The sequence below is a fragment of the Stenella coeruleoalba genome, assembly GCF_951394435.1.
Source record: "Stenella coeruleoalba genome assembly, chromosome: 11".
Classification (NCBI taxonomy): domain Eukaryota; kingdom Metazoa; phylum Chordata; class Mammalia; order Artiodactyla; family Delphinidae; genus Stenella; species Stenella coeruleoalba.
In genome coordinates, this window is record NC_137157.1 from 93,185,385 (window position 1) to 93,203,188 (window position 17,804).

A 17,804-nucleotide genomic window follows, 5' to 3' on the forward strand; every position below is an offset into this window, starting at 1 on the left:
ATCCAAGGGGAGACAGGAGAGAGGACAAGGAAGAAATGGAAATATCATTTCTTATTTCCTGTTGTTCAAGTCTATTCCTAGAATGAGCTGGTTCCCATCGACTTTTCTTCTTAAATGGATCTTCCGCTGCATCTGTCATAAAACTTCAACACTGGGTGTAGAATGGAGCCGGGTATCTCCAGGCTCATGTAAATATCCCACAGCCAGTGACTTCTGAATGTCTACTTCGGAATTCCAAGGAAAGCGAGCGCCTTCCCCCCAACTCCCTGCAGGACCGCAACCACTTTGTCAGAGCATTTGTCAGAGGAACTGCCTTAAATGTACACGGAGTGCACGGCACGGAACGTGAAGTGAAAGAAAAGGTCGATTGACCTCTGGTTATATATTTTTTTCTTAAAAAAAAAAAAAAGACATCTATAAATAGCTGCATTTATTGAAGCTGCTTCCTTATCAGGAAGCATGCAGCTAGGAATTAACGTCTGCCTGCATCGGAAATTCTTGCAGACAGCAAACCCAAAAAGGAAATTTCCCTTCCAAAGCATCCTGGCTGTTCTGTTGTGGCCTGTTTTTTCTCTTCGAGCTCTTTGAAGCCGCTACCCAGGGCCCTGTGCGGCTGGAAAAGCAGAAAGCCTTGAAAGTAAAAAGTGAAGGACCCCTAAGGAAGGCTTGAGGGGTACAAGAGAGAAAATGCTGGTGGCTGGCCATCGTTGTTAGAAGTCACGGCTGCTTTGTCAAGAGACTGAGAAGGAAGTCTCCTTCCCCATGTCCCTGCCTCAACTCTGCTGGTGATGTCACCGTATGTCACAGGCAGCTGTGTGAGGAGGGGCCGTTTGGGGAGCCCTGATAATGGCTGAGGATGGGGGAGCATCTGTCAGGTCTGAGGAGGTGGGCAGGGAGGGTTGAAGAAGGAGATGGCAGATTCAGGCAAGGCCGGGGAAGAAAGTCGCTCCAGACAGAGGTACAGACAGGTACAGTGAGGGAGGAAAAGGCCCTGGGATGGAGTGCCCCAGAGCAGAACCAAGCTCACAGAAATCACACTTCCATCGCGACCTAGGGAAATCAGTCTCGATATGTGCAGACAGAACTCCAGGCCCTTTCTTTAATGAAACAAGCAAGCACGTCCATGCTTCTCTTGGCCCTTGAAAGGGAAGACGCACCTCCTCAACACACGATTTACCAGTTGTGGAAACTGAAATAGAGCCCTCATGAGCTCCTGGCCACTGTTCGCCAGGCACTGTGCAAGATGCCACATGCAAATTAGCTCTGATCCTCGTAAGAAACCCTCATCAACTATATTTCAATAAAATTATTTTTAAAAACCCACAGAAAAAACAAAACAGACCAATACAAAGTTGCTACGAGAGTAGATCTTAAAAGTTCTTATCACAAGAGCAAGAACTGGAACTACGTGTGATGATAGATCTTAACTGGGATGATCTCCAGGCTCACGTAAATATCGCTCAGCACCAGGTAGGGACAATGGTCATTACACAATACATACATATATTGAATCGTTATGTTGTACATCTGAAATTAATGTGTTATATTTCAAAAAATTTTTCCGTATTTTGATAATCATTGTGATTACGTAAGAGAATGTCCTTGTTCTTAGAAAAAATACACAGAAATATTTACGGGTAAAGGTAAAAAAAAAGAAAAGAAAAGAAACCATCATCAGTAGGTGTTTTATGAAATTAGAGCCTTGGAGAGGTGAACTCATCTCTCTAATAGAGAGAGGCAGCCCTGGGATGCCAGCCCGTTCAGGTCTGTTGGAACTCAAGTCCTTCATATTGCTGCGCTTTTTCAACCAGAAACTCCGAAACAGCAGTGGGCCCTGTTCCCAAGAGGTCATCCCTGATGAAATGCCAGGGAATGTGGGGACTTGGGTGGGCCCTTCGTGGCCAGCGCTGTCCTGCTGATGGCAGAGAGATACTGGATTTCAGTGTCAGCTCACTCAAGAGGGAGAAGCAGGAAGAATGGGTGAGCAAAACTGAAATAATTATCCATTGAGACAGGCCAGCCCGTTGGGAGGCTCAGCACAAATGAATGGCCAAGCGCATGACTGGAGCCCTAGCTATTCCCAGTCCCCGCATCCACGGCTACCCAGACGCCAACAGTCAGCACTGCCTCTGCTTTCAAGTCCGAGAGACTCTGCCATTATGTTTTCTCCTAGGAAGGGGAAATGGTGACTTCTGAAATAGAAATCATGTTAGATTCTTCACGTGCCATGTGAATGTGAACAATTCAGTGTAACTATCTGAGCCATGGTCATCTCATCAATAAAATAGGATTAGTAACACCTAGGACTGCCGCATGATTAAATGAAACCACATATATGAACACATTTTGTTACTTATAATAATATAGAATACTAACTAAGATTATCCTTAATTCCCATTTTTTGCCTCTTCTTTGGGAACGGAAAGAACTTGAACGTGTATAAAATTGTTGGCTGCTCCACTCAATAGCAAAGAGAAGCGCTGCATCTCTTTTCAATCTCCTGGCTCTAACCGAGCGACTGTCTTACGCTCGGTCACTCTGCTGAGACTGCAAAATCGCCCAAGGGGGTGAGCCATGAGGTCACGTTTCCAAAGGAAGGCATTAAATTAAATTATTAAACACACAAGCAGGAGCAGTAATGTAAGAATTCTGCAAGATTCACAAGGAAAGGAAGGAGAGCCAGGGGGCTATTTGTGGAGTTCCGACTCCAGACAAGTCTGCGCAGCTATTACGGCTATTTAAGAACCCGCAACGTCATAAACCGTAACCCTATTAAATGTGATGAATGAGTCCTGGGTTCCGATTTTTAAATATCAATTCCCAGGAATTTCAGAAGAGCAAACTGGCACCGCGAACGGCAAAGGCTTTAGACAGGCGGCATCCCATCAGCCTGTGATTAGAAGCAATTCTGTCGACTAGATGCGAGACGATTCTGTTAAAAGGAATTTAATAAGGAAAAGGCGTTCAGCGATTTAAATACACGCACTGTGGTCACGTGGGCGGCCCGGGGCATCACGACTTGAGGCTGAGTATTTCACAGGGCTGGCATCAGCTCATAAGGCACATTTTGCTGCCCCCTTGGCACCCACCGGCCATTATTTAGAAAAAGTCGTCCCTGGGCAGACAAACTAGAGGGAGTCTCTCCTTCACACTAGGAGGCCGTTCACCACTCAGAGGATCAAGAGTGATCTCCTCCAGGCACTCTCGGGGCTCCACGGTCCTGTAAATGTTCTCAAGGTACCATGAAAGGTTTACTATCCCTTTAAAGAATGGAACTTTTCTGGACTTCCCTGGCGGTCCAGTAGCTAGGACTCCATGCTTCCAAAGCAGGCAGCGCGGGTTCGATCACTGGTGGGGGAAATAAGATCCCACATGCCGCACGCAGCCAAAAAATAAATTAATTAATAAATTCAAAGAATGGAACTTTTCATTTCCACCTACCTGCTGTAATTGTCACACTTCAGCTCTTCTAGCCTCAAGCTTTAAAAAGAAATTTAGTACCCTACATGGAAGGAAGGGGGAAAAAAACCTTTCTATCTTCTCAATAAACAAACTTGTGTCTGCTCTCCTGGTGCAACAAGGAAGTTCCAGGAAGCTGCCGCAGGACTCCGGTGGGTGGGAGGGCAGGGAGGAGGCCTGGCCAGGATGGTACGAGGCTGGCCCTCCTCCCCTTGGCCCAGACTGCCCCTGCCTGTCCCTTTCAAGTCCTCCAGAATCACCACTTCGGGCTTGCCCCAGTTATCACTTTGGTGTTTTTTTTTGTTTGTTTGTTTTTTTTATCAGAGGCCAGGAAGAGGAAAAGCCATTACTTTCTACATCTCAACAGCTTCCTAAGTTGTCACACTGTGTCTTCAGCTTGCCCTGTGTTTGCAGAACAAAATGGTGAGAAACCTGCAGCACGAGAACCTTAAATATTATGATTCCTGCCTTCCGCCCTAACCAGGAAAGGCTATCTATTGAGTTAAGAAGGAAAGGAGAAAAAGAAAGGGTTAAGAGAGAAAGGGTTTATCTGGAGATCAATGAGGACAGAGGGCGAAAAGAAGCCACTTGGAGGCATACCAGTCTGGTGAGTATCTCTTTAAAACAAGCGGCTAAAAATGCTTTCAACCCAGCAATACCATAAATGTCCTGCCGCTGTCTTGGCTTTCGGATTCTTCCCCGTACTTTCCACGAGCATTCCGCTGGGAATTGTCTGGAATCCCAGATTCAAACAGCAATAACCCAATTCCCTCGTTAGAATATTTATTTTCTTTTCGGTTTGGAAACCCAGCTGGGATGCATCCTCAAGTATACGACACGGCCTCAACCATCCTAGGCACTCCAGGAGACGTTCCTCAAACAGCACAAGGGGCAGCCGAGTGCTGGAACAGGACAGGGAGGCGGGCAGCTCAGTCTCCTGTGGAAAGTCCCAGCTGAAGACAGACAGCAAGAGCCTGGGAACCTCCACTTTCAGAGGATTCATTCCAGATGTGGGAACAAATGGTGTTACCATGGGGCTGATGCAGATTGCAAGGAGGGCTCTAAAGTCAGGCTGCCAGACAGGAGCATTCATTCAGACAAAACCATCACCATGACCTGAATCCCTAACCTAACAACTGACTATGTTCTAAGGCCAGCAGTAATGTGCTATAGTTCTGTATCTGATAATTCTCTATGGGGGCATCCATCTACCCACCCATCCATCCATCCAAGGGAGATATGCGAACTATTCAACAACTGATCCACCAGTTAGAACAGAGTCCAGCCAGAAACCAGCCCCCTGGCCACATTAGTGAATAGTGGCTAACCGTCAACCCTGAATTCATCCATCCATCCAAGAAGTACCTATTAAACACACTTACATCACGGCCTAACAGATAAAAGCCCAGGCTCTGGAGTCAGACGGAACTGAGTTTGAACCCTGACTCTATCTCCTACTGACTGTGTGACCTTGGCAGGTTACCTAAATTCTCTAAGCCCTAAATTCCTTATGTGTGACATGGATATAACAAAAATACCTACAAGGATCGCTGTGAGAATTAAATAATTTCCATAAAGGACTCCACATAGTGTCTGGTACAGAGGCATCCCACAATAGCTATTAGCTACTCTGACTGTGTGCTAGGCACATGGCAGGGCCCGACAAGACAGTGGTGAGCGGCACCGCTGTGACTCCATGAGGAAACTGTCAACCCAAGAAAAAAAGTAAAGTGTTGGTATGGAAGAAACAGTTCCAAGTAGGGAAAAGGATGTCTTAGGTGAGATCATAATCTTTTCAAGTTAAGAGGGCTGTTGAACATTCTCCTGTCCAATCACACTTTTGTATGGTAGGAAAACTGAGTGTTAGGAGGGCTGACTCACAGTCGAACAGCTAGTCTAACAGCAGAACTAGTTAAGAATTACAACCTGCTGATGGTCAGTTCGTTGTGTTTGTTAGTGCGTTTTACCGTGGTAACATTTTATGCAGAGGCAGTTCTGTGGCCAAAGAGCTTACATATGTGAAGTTCAGAGACAGAGCAGGAGTTAGGGTCTTTCCAGAAGCTGGGGGATGGGCTGTGTCAAAGTACAGGAAGAAAAAGCCATGAAACCTCAGCCTGCTGGGGACAGGGGTTTATTATTTCTTTTTCTCTCTTTATGGAGACTTCAGGCTCCATAAGGGCAAGGAGTTGGGTCTGCTTGGTTCATTTCTGTATCCTGGCAACCAGAAGAGTGCCTGGCACAGTGCAGGTAACTATTTGTTACCAATAATAGGTAACTATTTGTTACCAATACCAGTTAATCAGTAACTATTTGTCGAACGAATAAATGAAGGAGATTAGGTAGCAGGAGTGCTTTCTCTGCATGGCCTGAGTATGTTCCACCCCAAAGTGAACGGTCCTGAAGTGAATAGCTTGGTCACAGAACAGCCTGGGGAGGGAAAAAAGGCTGTTAGTGGTCTCTTTCCCAGGCTGTCTGCTCACAACGCTCCCTGGTGCCACAAAACTCCATTCTGCTGAGTACAGCCGTGCCCTCGATCGTGACCATGGCATCTTCACAGTCCCAATCTCTTCTTTAAAAGTTCAGTGTGGAGAAGAGGGTAGACTGAAGCTGGAGTGTGCTGACCCTAGTATATACCAACTTTGTAAACACTGATGGATGCAGCAAGCTGGAGGAGGGGAAGGGTTCTCATGGCCCCCAACTCCCTTTCAAGGATCCCAGCCACCATCCTCACTGTCGGGGAGAAGGGGTACGCCAGCAATGCACGCCGAGTACCTCCCAGCATCACAGTCATGTGATCTGCTGAATGAGCACAGAGAGAGGAAAGAGGAGCCTGCATCCTCTCTTGCTGTTCCCCACTCTCAGCAGGCAACCTTCTGCTTTCTGAGGAGGGATGGGCCAGGCGGAGCAGAATAATCTGGGAAGCACAAGCACGCCCGAAAAAGACGGCAGGTACAACTGGGCCACCATTCAAGTCATGAGGAATCAACTAGGGAAGGGCCAAGGTGACCCCCCACACACACCTCCCGCCCTGTCGCGTCCTCCATAACCTGGACTCGTGCCCTGAGGCTAACAGTCAAGCCAGAGAACCTGGCATTTTCTTGGACACCGCGACCAGGGTGGCAATCAGGTGATGCATTCTCCCCGGCTGCGCTCGGCATGCCGGATCATCGGGGCTGGGTGGCAGCTCAAGAAAGAAAGACAAAAAGGAAAGGACAGGTGCTGGGTGCTTTGAAGCCTGGCCCCAGCAGCACAAGTGGGGAGGCCCCGACGCCCTGCTGAGCTGCAGCGGGTAGTATGTCATAGTCAAGAGACGAAATGAACACGCAGAGAAACGACAGCCAGGAAGCTCAAGCTTTTCAAAGCCATTTGCAGGTGGGAGGGGGCGAACGATGCCAAAGCAGCTTCGGGAGGTCGTGGGAAAACCATCTCTGGGCGCGCCCCTGCCCGGCTTGCAGCCCCGCCTCCCTGCCACCACCACCCGCCCCCCCACAGCGGTCGATCCTTCTGTCCAGCTGTCGGTCCGTCCCTCCCGTCCAAACCACCCCCGCACGTCCACCCCGGGGCGCGCGAACACTCACGCAGGTGCGCAGGCAGGCGGATCGAGTCTTCCTCCATCCTGAGCGCTCGGGGCACTGGCACATGAAGCGGCGTCGAGGAAGTGTAGCTGGGCACCGGGCTCTCGGGGGGTGTATATGAAATCCGTTCCTGCTGTTAAAAAGAAGGGCAGCAAGAGGGGAGGGGGGGAAAAAGACAATGAAAGCCTGGAACTGAGGGCTGACATCGCGAGGGGGCGGGTTCGGGGCGTCTGGGTGCTGGTCCCCTCTCTAGACACTCTGTGCAGCTGTCTTTCAGATCGCCAGCATCAGGGATTTGTAACAAAACGCGGGAGAGGTTTAAAAGCGGGCTTTTCCTTTGCCCTCAGCTAAATAGGTGTCGTTTTTTTTTTTTTTCTCCCCCTCTCTGTACTAGTTGTTTGTTCCAGTAAAAAGAGGGGAGGCAAGACCAAGGGAATGAAACAATATGTCTAAGAGAATGGCGTTAAAGACTCCTATCTCAAAAATTACTCTACCGGTCCCATAATTAATGTCACCAATACATTAAAACCACCTTCCCTCTTCTCTGGCAATATCCCCATCTTCTAATCAAAGTAGGATTCCACACTCAGATCCAATGAGAGGTGAGCCCAACATGATGGCTTATAAGTTCGAGATTTTAGTTAATAAACCTGCAAGCAAGGTTTGTCTATCACCTACCTATCTCATGACACAGCTACCACCACCAAAACCTCCAGTGTTTCATTTTTCCCTTCATCGCAGGGAATGCTCTGCCACCAACAGTTATCTCCTTGTCCCCTTACGCTCCATCTTAGAACCAATAATTTCTTTCCTTCGGAAGCATCTCAAGGCTCATGCAAAGAATAACCTGCATTTAAGGAAGTACGGTTTAATCGAAGATTCTTACTCAACTGACAAGGAAAGGGGGAGGGGAGACCCAGCACACCCACTGTTTAAATTCAAACAGGCGGCATTTATTAGATCAATTAAAACAACTGGATGGGATGGGAAGGATTAGTTTTAAGTTAAAAACGTGCCAACTAATGGCAAGAAACCAACTATGGTGTACACCGGGGAGGGCAGTGCGACTTGCATCTCAGATCGACAAATACCAACTAGTTTGACTTGCAGTCCATACATAAACCACAGAAACTACAAGAAGTTGTGTTTAACAGGGCAAAGTAAATTGGGACACACACGGTCCAAAAATAAGATGGGGCGGGAGGAGATCGGTAAGATGCCGTTGTGAAAACAAAAATGGAGCAAAAGAAAAATCACAGATTTAAATAAAACGAAAGGGGTGTTTACGTATTGGAAAGAGTTCTCTAACATTTTATATTCTATCAAATATGCAAAGGGAAGCAGGGGAGTCCCCCAGCCCTGTAACCAAACTGAAGCTTCTCTTCTGCTCATAATCTGGAAAGTTTGGCAGCTGTGGCGGAAGTTTCGATTTTAAATGAATATATACATATTTTTGTAATTTCCGAATGGAGTCACAATAACTTCCCTGAGGCATCCTCTACCAGCAACTAGGGCCTTTGGAAGATTTCTGTTTAAACATACATCCCAAAGTCTCCTGGTGAATTTCTTAATTAAGGGCAGACACATACATCCCAGATTTCATTTCTGGATCAATGGAGACGTCCTGTGAAAGGTCATCCAGAGGCAAAACCTTCAACTTCACTTTTCTTGAACTTTACCAAACATCACACATATTCTGAGCAACTCTAACTTAAGGAGGAGTTATATTTTTGGTGTTTGGCTTGGGGTTTTTGAGGTGAAAAAGTCAGACATAAACACACATATGGGAAACATACGAAATCTGCTGAGGGGTTTTTCAAGGTGAGCTAGGCTTTTTTAAACATTTTAAACATAGTCTGTTTTTCTAGTTTAACAAATTCTCCATACACTTCACCCCTTGAATAACACCCCACTGCCACCCCAGTCCCAATATATGTCTCGATATCTTATCTACCATTACTTTATTCCCAGAAATAGCTTTCTGTTTTGTTAGGGTTTTTGCAGAACTGAAACTGTTGATGAAGAAAACACGGTGCAGCCAGATAGCTTTCAGATGGCATGGCATGAGTGTGAGAAAAAAGATGGCATTTCCTAAGACGGTGACTTTCCCTTAAAGCAAGGAGAAAGTTAGAAGATCCTATAACTAGTCCACGCGAGTGAGAGGCCACCTCTCCGCGCTCCCTCACCCTCACCAACTCCATCAAGGATGGAGCCCTCAAGGCAGACTGTACTTTATTTCTTGGGGAGATATACCTCCAGCCTGCGACATGCTCAATTATCGTTGTGTTGTACCTTCTTTTCACTGTACTTTCTTTGGAGGCAGCCCCCTGTGTGTTTACATTTATTTGTGTGTGGTTCCCAGTCCTTCCTGCTACACTGAATGCCACACTTCAGGGCTTGGCCTCGGATTTTTATGCCACACCCCCACACGTCCAAACAATTGCAGATGAAGACAACCTTGCTATTTCACGATGAAACCTATAAAGAGAAGGCCGGACACCGAGTGACTGTGGAAACTGAATGCCTCTCACTCCTGATGATGGATTCCACTCGGCAACACTGCGACATCCTAAGCCTGGGATGGGAAGCTCTTTTCAAAGGTTTCAATGAAGAGATTTGTCAGTAACAAAAGAAAGGGTGGGTATCTTGACCAAGAGGGGGAAAAGCAAAATGTGCTTCTAGGGTCTTGAGCAGCAGTTTGCTAGCGGCTGTTACACTACCGTGACCCTGGGCTTAGCAGCCAGCACAGCACTCAGGGGACCCCGGAAAGGACGCCGCCCAGCGTGGGGGCTCCTTTCCGAGGAGAAGCAAGCACACACCTGGGCATCCCCCACCAGACTTATGTCCCTTGTCTCTCTTTCTGTCAATCTCTAGGGTGACTCACGTGGTCCTCATTTTAACATCTGTTATTCTAACCATGCACTTAACATCTACCGTGGTACAAGCAGCAGACTATCAGCAGTGAGGAATATGAAACAAACACTGCTATCCCCGATGGAGACGTCCAGGCAGAGGGGCTTAAAGAGACTAACATCCGATTCCCCCCAATAACGGAAACCTCTTTATTCTCAGAACTGCCTCTCTGGTCCAACCCCAAGGAAGGGAAGGGGAGTACCCCCACTTACAGCGTATTCACCTCGAGAGCAAACTGTCAGTCGGATGAAAACCAGAGGTGTTTTATTTGAACATCACAGAGGGGAGTAACGATTTCCCCAAGAGGATTATAACCACTGCTCTAATTAAATTAAAATGCTGCTGACAGTGACATTAATGCATTCAAGCGTTGGAGGGGGATACACTGCCAGCAGAGGTCAATGATGTGACTAAAAATGCCGTGATGTGGTCACATTATTGTTTAGATACTGAAAAAGGAAACATGCTGCTCTCAAATGTGCAGGTACAACCTACCAAACCAACTGGGCAGAACAAAAGGGAGCACTGCTGTTTCTAAGGCCAATTGTAATACCTCTGAGAAGGGGTGTTGGAAGAGCAGCACAAAGCTCTGGAAGGAGAAAATAAGGCTAAAAATAGTTTTAGGCCAAGGATGAAATGTAAATGTTACTAACCATTATAGAAAGCTTTCAAAACATTAAATGGAATGCGGAGTTAGGGTTGCTACAAGCATGCTATTGAAAGTGAGCTCTATCCCTGACCATGAAGGGTCACAAGGTGACCCTTCAAGAGGCAGTTCTGAGAACAAAGAGGTTTCCGTTATTGGGGGGAATCGGATGTTAGTCTCTTTAAGCCCCTCTGCCTGGATGTCTCCATCGGAGACAGCAGTGTCTGTTTCAAGGTGACCCATCTAATGCTGCTCATTTTTTAAAAAAATTTATTTTATTAAAGTAGAGTTGACTTACAGTGTTGTTAATTTCTGCTGTACAGCAAAGTGATTCAGTTATACATATATATACATTCTTTTTCATATTCTTTTCCATGACGGTGTATCACAGGATACTGAATATAGTTCCGTGTGATATACAGTAGGACCTTGTTGTTTACCTATTCTATATATAATAGTTTTTGCAACTGCTGATCCCAAACTCCCAATCCATCCTTCCCCCACCCCCTTCGGCAACCAGAAGTCTGTTCTCTGTGTCTGTGACTCTGTTCCGTAGATAAGTTCATTTGTGTCATATTTTAGATTCCACGTGTAAGTGATATCATACGGTATTTGTCTTTCTCTTTCTGACTTACTTTGCTTAGTATGATAATCACTAGGTCCATCCATGTTGCTGCAAATGACATTATTTCATTCTTTTTTATGGCTGAGTAATGTTCCATCGTATATATGTACCACATCTTCTTTATCCATTCATCTGTCAGTGGTCATTTAGGTTGCTTCCGTGTCTTGGCTATTGTGAGTAGTGCTGCTATGAACGTAGGGGTGCATGTATCTTTTTGAATTATAGTTTTGTCCAGGAGTAGATGCCCAGAAGTGGCACTGCTGGATCATATGGCAACTGTATTTTTAGTTTTCTGAGGAACCTCCAGACTGTTCTCCATAGTGGCTGCACCAATTTACATTCCCACCAACAGTGCAGCAGGGCTCCCTTTTCTGCACGCCTTCTCTAGCATTTGTTATTTGTAGACTTTTTAATGATGGCCATTCTGACCCGTGTGAGGTGGTACCTCATTGTGGTTTTGATTTGCATTTCTCTGATAATACTTAATAATTCTGCTCATTTTTAAACCAACCGCTTAGAACCTGTGACTACTGCATAAACCAAGCTTGCATGTCTTGTGTTCAGGAGGAGAGTGGCGTTTTTCCTTTCTCCACACCCACCCCATGGCTGCCTTTTACAGACAAGAGACAAAAACTGAATATTATTATCATCAAAAAAGGCTTTCCTTTTCAAAATTATTGAATATAGAGCTTCTATAAATCACGGGGATCCCCCAGCACGTTTACACATTTGTTCTTACGTCACTAACTCTTTGAAAAAGCTGAAAGGCTGAGAAATTTAGAGCTTACTGACCATTAAATACTAACCTTCTGGAAATAAAGATAAGGCATTTCTGTAATAGAGAAAAACAGAAATAAAGTCTGGTTGCACAGTCCACCGCCCCAAATCTGGGGATTCACCAACTATGGATCAAAAACATGCCGGGGAAAACAAATTTCAGAAAGTTCCAGAAGCAAAACTTGAATCCGCCATGTGCTGGCAACCACTTACATAGCATTTCCATTGTATAAGTAATAACGACACGACTTAAAGTACGCGGGAGGATGTGTACAGATTATATGCAAATACTACACCACTTTATTTTATATAAGGGACTTAAGCATCTGTGGATTTTGGTATCCTCAGCGGTCATGGAACCAAACCCTCCTGCAGATACCGAGGGACAACAGTACTTGCAAAGAGATGGTTTAGAGGTAATTTCAAAGATTTCTTGACTGTAGAGCTAAGATGCCCTTGATATAGGAACTTTTTCCAGAAATAGCCCCCGTCCCCATTAGGAGTGCCAGGATTACCCCAAAGATGGTTTCTGAAGCCTGTGTAAAGTCTTGAGGACAAAGAGTGTGACGGAAACAGTGGTGCCCATGGACCATTTCCCAAGGAAATACAGTAAAAATGCTGCAGGTGCACTTTTCATCCTGCTACACTTAGGTGTCCCTTCTATGCACTGAAAGCCAGCAACCCAGACAAGAGGGGAAACAGTAGGCACCACAGGTACAGCGGTCGTGCTAGTAATATTCAATATTTTGAGGGAAGGATTTCCTTCTCTTTTCCATCCTGCAGAGTTTTAGGAAAGCTGCCTGGGAAAGCTGATGCTTCTACTACAGTCATCTTCTACAGACTAAAGAAGTCTCTCCTATGGGAAACTATTTACTGAGATTTACTCAACTGAAGTCTGAATACACAGTTATTTAACTACACCCTCTGGCTGCAGAATAATTCAAAGTGATGGCTTTGGCTTTCATTAAATAAGCTTTCATTAATAAGCAAAAGCAACCCATCACCAAAAAACTGAACAAGACTGAATTCTGAGCTGCACAGTTTTCTAGGTTTTTGGTGCCAGGGGTGCAAACAGAATACACAACAACCTAAACTAACACACTCTTGATTGCCAAGTTCTTTCACTTGAAAAACTACACTGAGTATTTTGTTCACCCCCAAATTTAGCAAGATCAACTTAAAGGACTTGCGGAAAGATGCAAACGTCACTCTTCTTTGCTAAATTTACACACAGCCACAGTCCACAATATCTTTCGCAGCTTTCGAGAAAGAAACAGTGTGCTTTAGGATCTGGGGTGAGAACAGTATACCTTAGGATGTGAGGGATTCAAATAAGAATTGCGAAGTAGAACACCAGGTCCATCAAATCACAGCAGTGAAGTTGTGATGCTGTCTTTCCCTCCCACAGAGGCTCCAGGAGACGTCTTTTAAACAAGTGACCGGAGCCGGTTCCCCTCTTAGTGCCCATCTCCTCTCCCGAGAGAAACATCCCTCTTGGTGCTGAGTCATCAGATTTTTACACCCCAATTGGTCTTTGGCTTTTAACATGCTTGCAGTCATTTCCAGCAAGAAAAATGGGAGTACCCCATGAAAACAGAATGGGCAGGAGCTACACTCCTGGTCTCTGGAGCGATCTCCCTTGGTCACCCAGACGCCCATTCAGCCCTTGAGGGGGAGGGTACGCCCCACAATCTACATTTACACTGACGTGGGGATCATCTGAGGAGCCTGGCTTCACCTGTCCAAGGAGTGCTCTTGCTTCGGGCACTGAAGAAGATGGTTCGGGACCTGAACTATGTAAATTCCTACATGCCTAGAACTGAAATACAGTCCTTTTCCTCCTCTTCTTAAGGCTACTCTACTCTAAATCAGAAGACAGCGTATTGTGTCTATCAAACAGATACAATTAAGTCAAAGCACCTTAAGTCTTTCTTTTGCCCAGAACTAAGTTATCGATGCACAATTGGATGAAAGAAAAGAAGCATTAGCAATAGGCCAGGCAATCAAGCACTGCTGTAAAAGGCCACTAAGGTTTTGTTCTCCTATGATTGTTATGAAAGCTTTCAGCATGCATCAAGCGTCCACTAGGAGGCAAGGCCTGTACCAGGCATTACGAATTCTACCACCTTTAAGTCCTAGGATTTCTAAGGTGGCCCCAATATTAAAAATTCTGTCCAGGACATGGAAGCAACCTAAATGTCCACTGACAGAAAATGGATAAAGAAGATGTGGTACATATATGACATACATACAATGGAATATTACTCAGCCATAAAAAAGAACGGAATAATGCCATTTGCAGCAACATGGATGGACCTAGAGCTTATCATACTAGGTGAGACGGAGAAGGACAAATATCACATGATATCACTTACATGTGGAATCTTAAAAAAATGGTACAAATGAACCTATTTGAAAACAAAACAGAAATAGTGTCACAGATGTAGAAAACAAACTTATGGTTACCAAGGGGGAAAGGGCGGGGGAGGGATAAATTGGGAGACTGGGATTGACAAATACTCACTACTATATATAAAATAGATAACTAATAAGAACCTACTGTACAGCACAGGGAACTCTACTCAATACTCTGTAATGACCTATATGGGAACAGAATCTAAAAAAAGAGTGGATATGCGTATATGTATAACTGAATCACTTTGCTGTACAGCAGAAACTAACACAACATTGTAAGTCAACTATACTCCAATAAAAATTAATTTTAAAAATTCTGCATCACTTTACCCATAAATACATATGGGTACTCATACATAAATACTTATACTCCTCAGAACATATGTCCCAGTCTTGGTTGGAAAATATAGTCATTGCGACAACCAGGGAGGGAAGCTAGCATTAAGGGAGCGCTTGGCATATACTTCCCACGAAGCCTTTATTTTATTTCAGACTCACAATAACCCTGCAAGGAAGGCATCATGACCCCCATTCCACATGATGAACCTGATCTGAAGATGGCAGGGGGGAAGCAATCTGTTCTAGTCACCAGCTCGGGAGATGGTACGGCTGGTAAAAAGAGGAGACATAAGAAATTACATTGAAGTAGGGCCAGCCCGTCCACAGTGGCTTCACAACTAATGGTGACTCCCACGAGGTAAGTTCAAGCTTGTAAGAACAGCCGCAGCTTTGGAATATTTCATTGCTTCGTGCCCTCACTCCTCACAGAATTCCAGGGGGGTCCCCGAGGGTTGCTCCACAGAGGCCCCGAGCCAGGGTGCTGACTGTCTTAAGCCTGTTGCTTCTGCTACTGGGAACAAAGATGGAGGGCGTAAGTACCTTTACCTGAAGGAAGGGGACTAAATGCAACGTGCGAGGGGAGTTCTCCTGGCACGGCCCCTGAGCGGGGGTAGACACCAGAATCCATCCAGAGATGGATGTTACCTGTGGGACTCCATCAGCAGAGCCGTCAGGGCACTTAGATTGCTGGTGCCTCTGAGGACTCTACCTCGTACTGAAAGCTCATCTTAGGGGATGTTTAAATAAAACCATGTTCCTTTTCTCTCTAACATTTTCTTCAACAACCACAAAAACCATTTCCCTTACTCAACACCTCTCCACTTATCCAAGAGCAGCAGATCTGAACGTACAGGTGAGACGAACAGGAGCAGTGAGGAGGAAAGGCCCCATCAACATTTATCCGGGGCCTGTTTGTGGGCAGAACTCTGAACCCAGGAGGAGCGAGTCTGCCTCTGGGGATCACAGTGGCTGCCATCCAACGACGCCGGTCCAGGGGTCTGAAGATGCACCCTCCCCTTCTCGCAAATGAGGAAGGGGTGATGGAGGCGCTAAGGGGGCTTGTGGGGGGGGAAAGACTGAAAGGATCGAAATAGGTGTCTTCAACTTCGGAAGGGCTAGTATAAGGCAGAGCGAAGGCTTCCCCTCAGCCCCCCAGAGGGCAGGGCTGGCCACACACACCTGTGCTCTAGGAATGTGTGTCTGATTACTGCTCCCCTTAAAGCCAATTTAAGACGAGGCTGAAAGGTGACTCTGAGAGGTGTTCCTGCGCTGGGAATTAACTCAAGTAGAACTTGAAGGTGCCTTATAACTAAGTCCAAGATGCTGCTTCTGCGTGATCTTCTATCTCCTGGCGAGTCAATGCTTATTAATTACATTGTGGGCAGAACACAGCCAAACAAAACAGGAAGACCACGATCCCCCTTCTCCATCAACTAGTCCCCAGAGGCCCCTCACACGATCCGAGGGGTCTACCCAATATAATAAGAAAAATTACTAGTATCTACAACTTGGAGCAACCCTTTCGAAGACAAGCATCAAAGACAAAAACTCAAATAGATTTCTTCATTGTCCTAATTTTAAAACATTTTAATTAAGATCCTTTCTAACCCTGAGATGCTATGAATCTTTTTTTGTTTTCTCTTCTGAATTTCTTAAATATTTCTGACATGAGTAGTAGTAAGCAGAATCTCAAGCTGTGATTCCTTTTCATGCCAGGTTGTGGTTTCCAGGGAGGTCTGTGCGTGAAGGATGCTTAGCTCGTTTGGCTGGAACCCAGTGCTGACGGAGGCAAGGTCACAGGCTTTAGACCTGGATGGGAAAATGAAATGCACGCCACCCCATGGCCCAGATTACACCCCTAATCCCTGCCAGCATACAGACGACTTCTTTTAAGGTGGAGATTAGGTGAGCTCGGCAACAAACATCACCACTACTGGAAACCCCAGTAGCGCATGTCCTACTGACAGTGGGGTCGCTTCGGTATAAGAAAGGTGGTGTGACTTCATACAGAACCAGCTGGTGTCACCTCTGGGAAAAATACGGTCTTGCTGTGGGATTTATTCACAAATGCCCCTAAGCTTTTGATCCACCTTTTGAAAAAGGGTCACAGAATCCTTTCTTCCTAACTAATTCTAACAGCAGAAGAGGCAGGTGCTCAAAATGAACAGCAGCTTATATCCCGGCCACAACAAAGTGAGGCCAAGTTCGGGCCTTGATTAGCTGCTTTCTCCTCCATTTCTGCTGGTCCCTCTAATGATCTGGCTATCACAATTAGCCAATCTGCAGTGTCCCTGCCTGGGGCTAACAAGTAATGAACTGCAAGTGTTACTATTTAGTTGTATCAACGCGGCCATTAGAGAGAGCTCTCAATTTCTCCCGGCAAAGCAGAGATACCTTCCAGGCATGTTCTACCTGCCAGTGGGGCTGCTCTCCCACTGCACTCACAGTGCCCCTGGGTACGAGCTCCCGGGGGACTCATGGGACCTTAAGATTGGGACAGAGGAAAGGATGAGGGTCAGGCTTCTGTGGAGACAAGAGGTGGAAGCAGCAGAAGAGCCCCAAAGGGATGCTTTGAACCTGCACATTAACCACTGATTCCTCCCTCCCTCTTCACCTGCCTTCCCGTGCCTCATAAACGTTCTCCCCATCCCCAAGCAGCTTTCCTCTTTCTGTTACAGCATCACTCTGGGCTTGGTCCATCTTCATTTCTTTCGTGAATGACTGCACCTGAAAGTCTTATAATAGGAAGAGAGAGAAAGAGAAGCTTTTAAACACACACCCTCGGCTGACTGCTGGAGGTGACCGGAAGGGAGGCAACTCAGACACCCCCTACAATTGAAAAAGACTTTTTGTCCTGGGATGTATCTTTACAAAATGTCCACAGCTGAAATGGACCACACACGGAATGAGAAATGTGAGGCTTTAAAAACAGGCTACCAGAGCAAGGTTTGCATTCTAGTTCAAATGAGGGTAATCCAGAGAAATGCCGAAGAAAGTCTCTAAAATAACAGCCCCACTGAAGTCTGCACGAAGTCCCGCAAGGTCCTAACTAGAT

At 45.9% G+C, this 17,804-nt stretch overlaps 1 protein-coding gene across 4 annotated transcripts in view; it reads right to left on the minus strand.

The window, feature by feature from the left end:
* ETV6 (ETS variant transcription factor 6) overlaps nt 1-17,804 on the minus strand; it is a 235,895-nt gene that overhangs the window by 129,589 nt on the left and 88,502 nt on the right. For 2 of the 4 annotated variants that reach the window (XM_079936110.1, XM_079936113.1), the window contains exon 2: nt 7,038-7,167. In XM_079936110.1, the coding sequence (XP_079792236.1) occupies nt 7,038-7,167 (130 nt within the window). Of the gene's footprint in view, nt 1-7,037; nt 7,168-7,712; nt 7,882-17,804 lie in introns of all 4 variants that reach the window. The other 2 variants (XM_079936112.1, XM_079936111.1) reach the window with 2 other exon arrangements.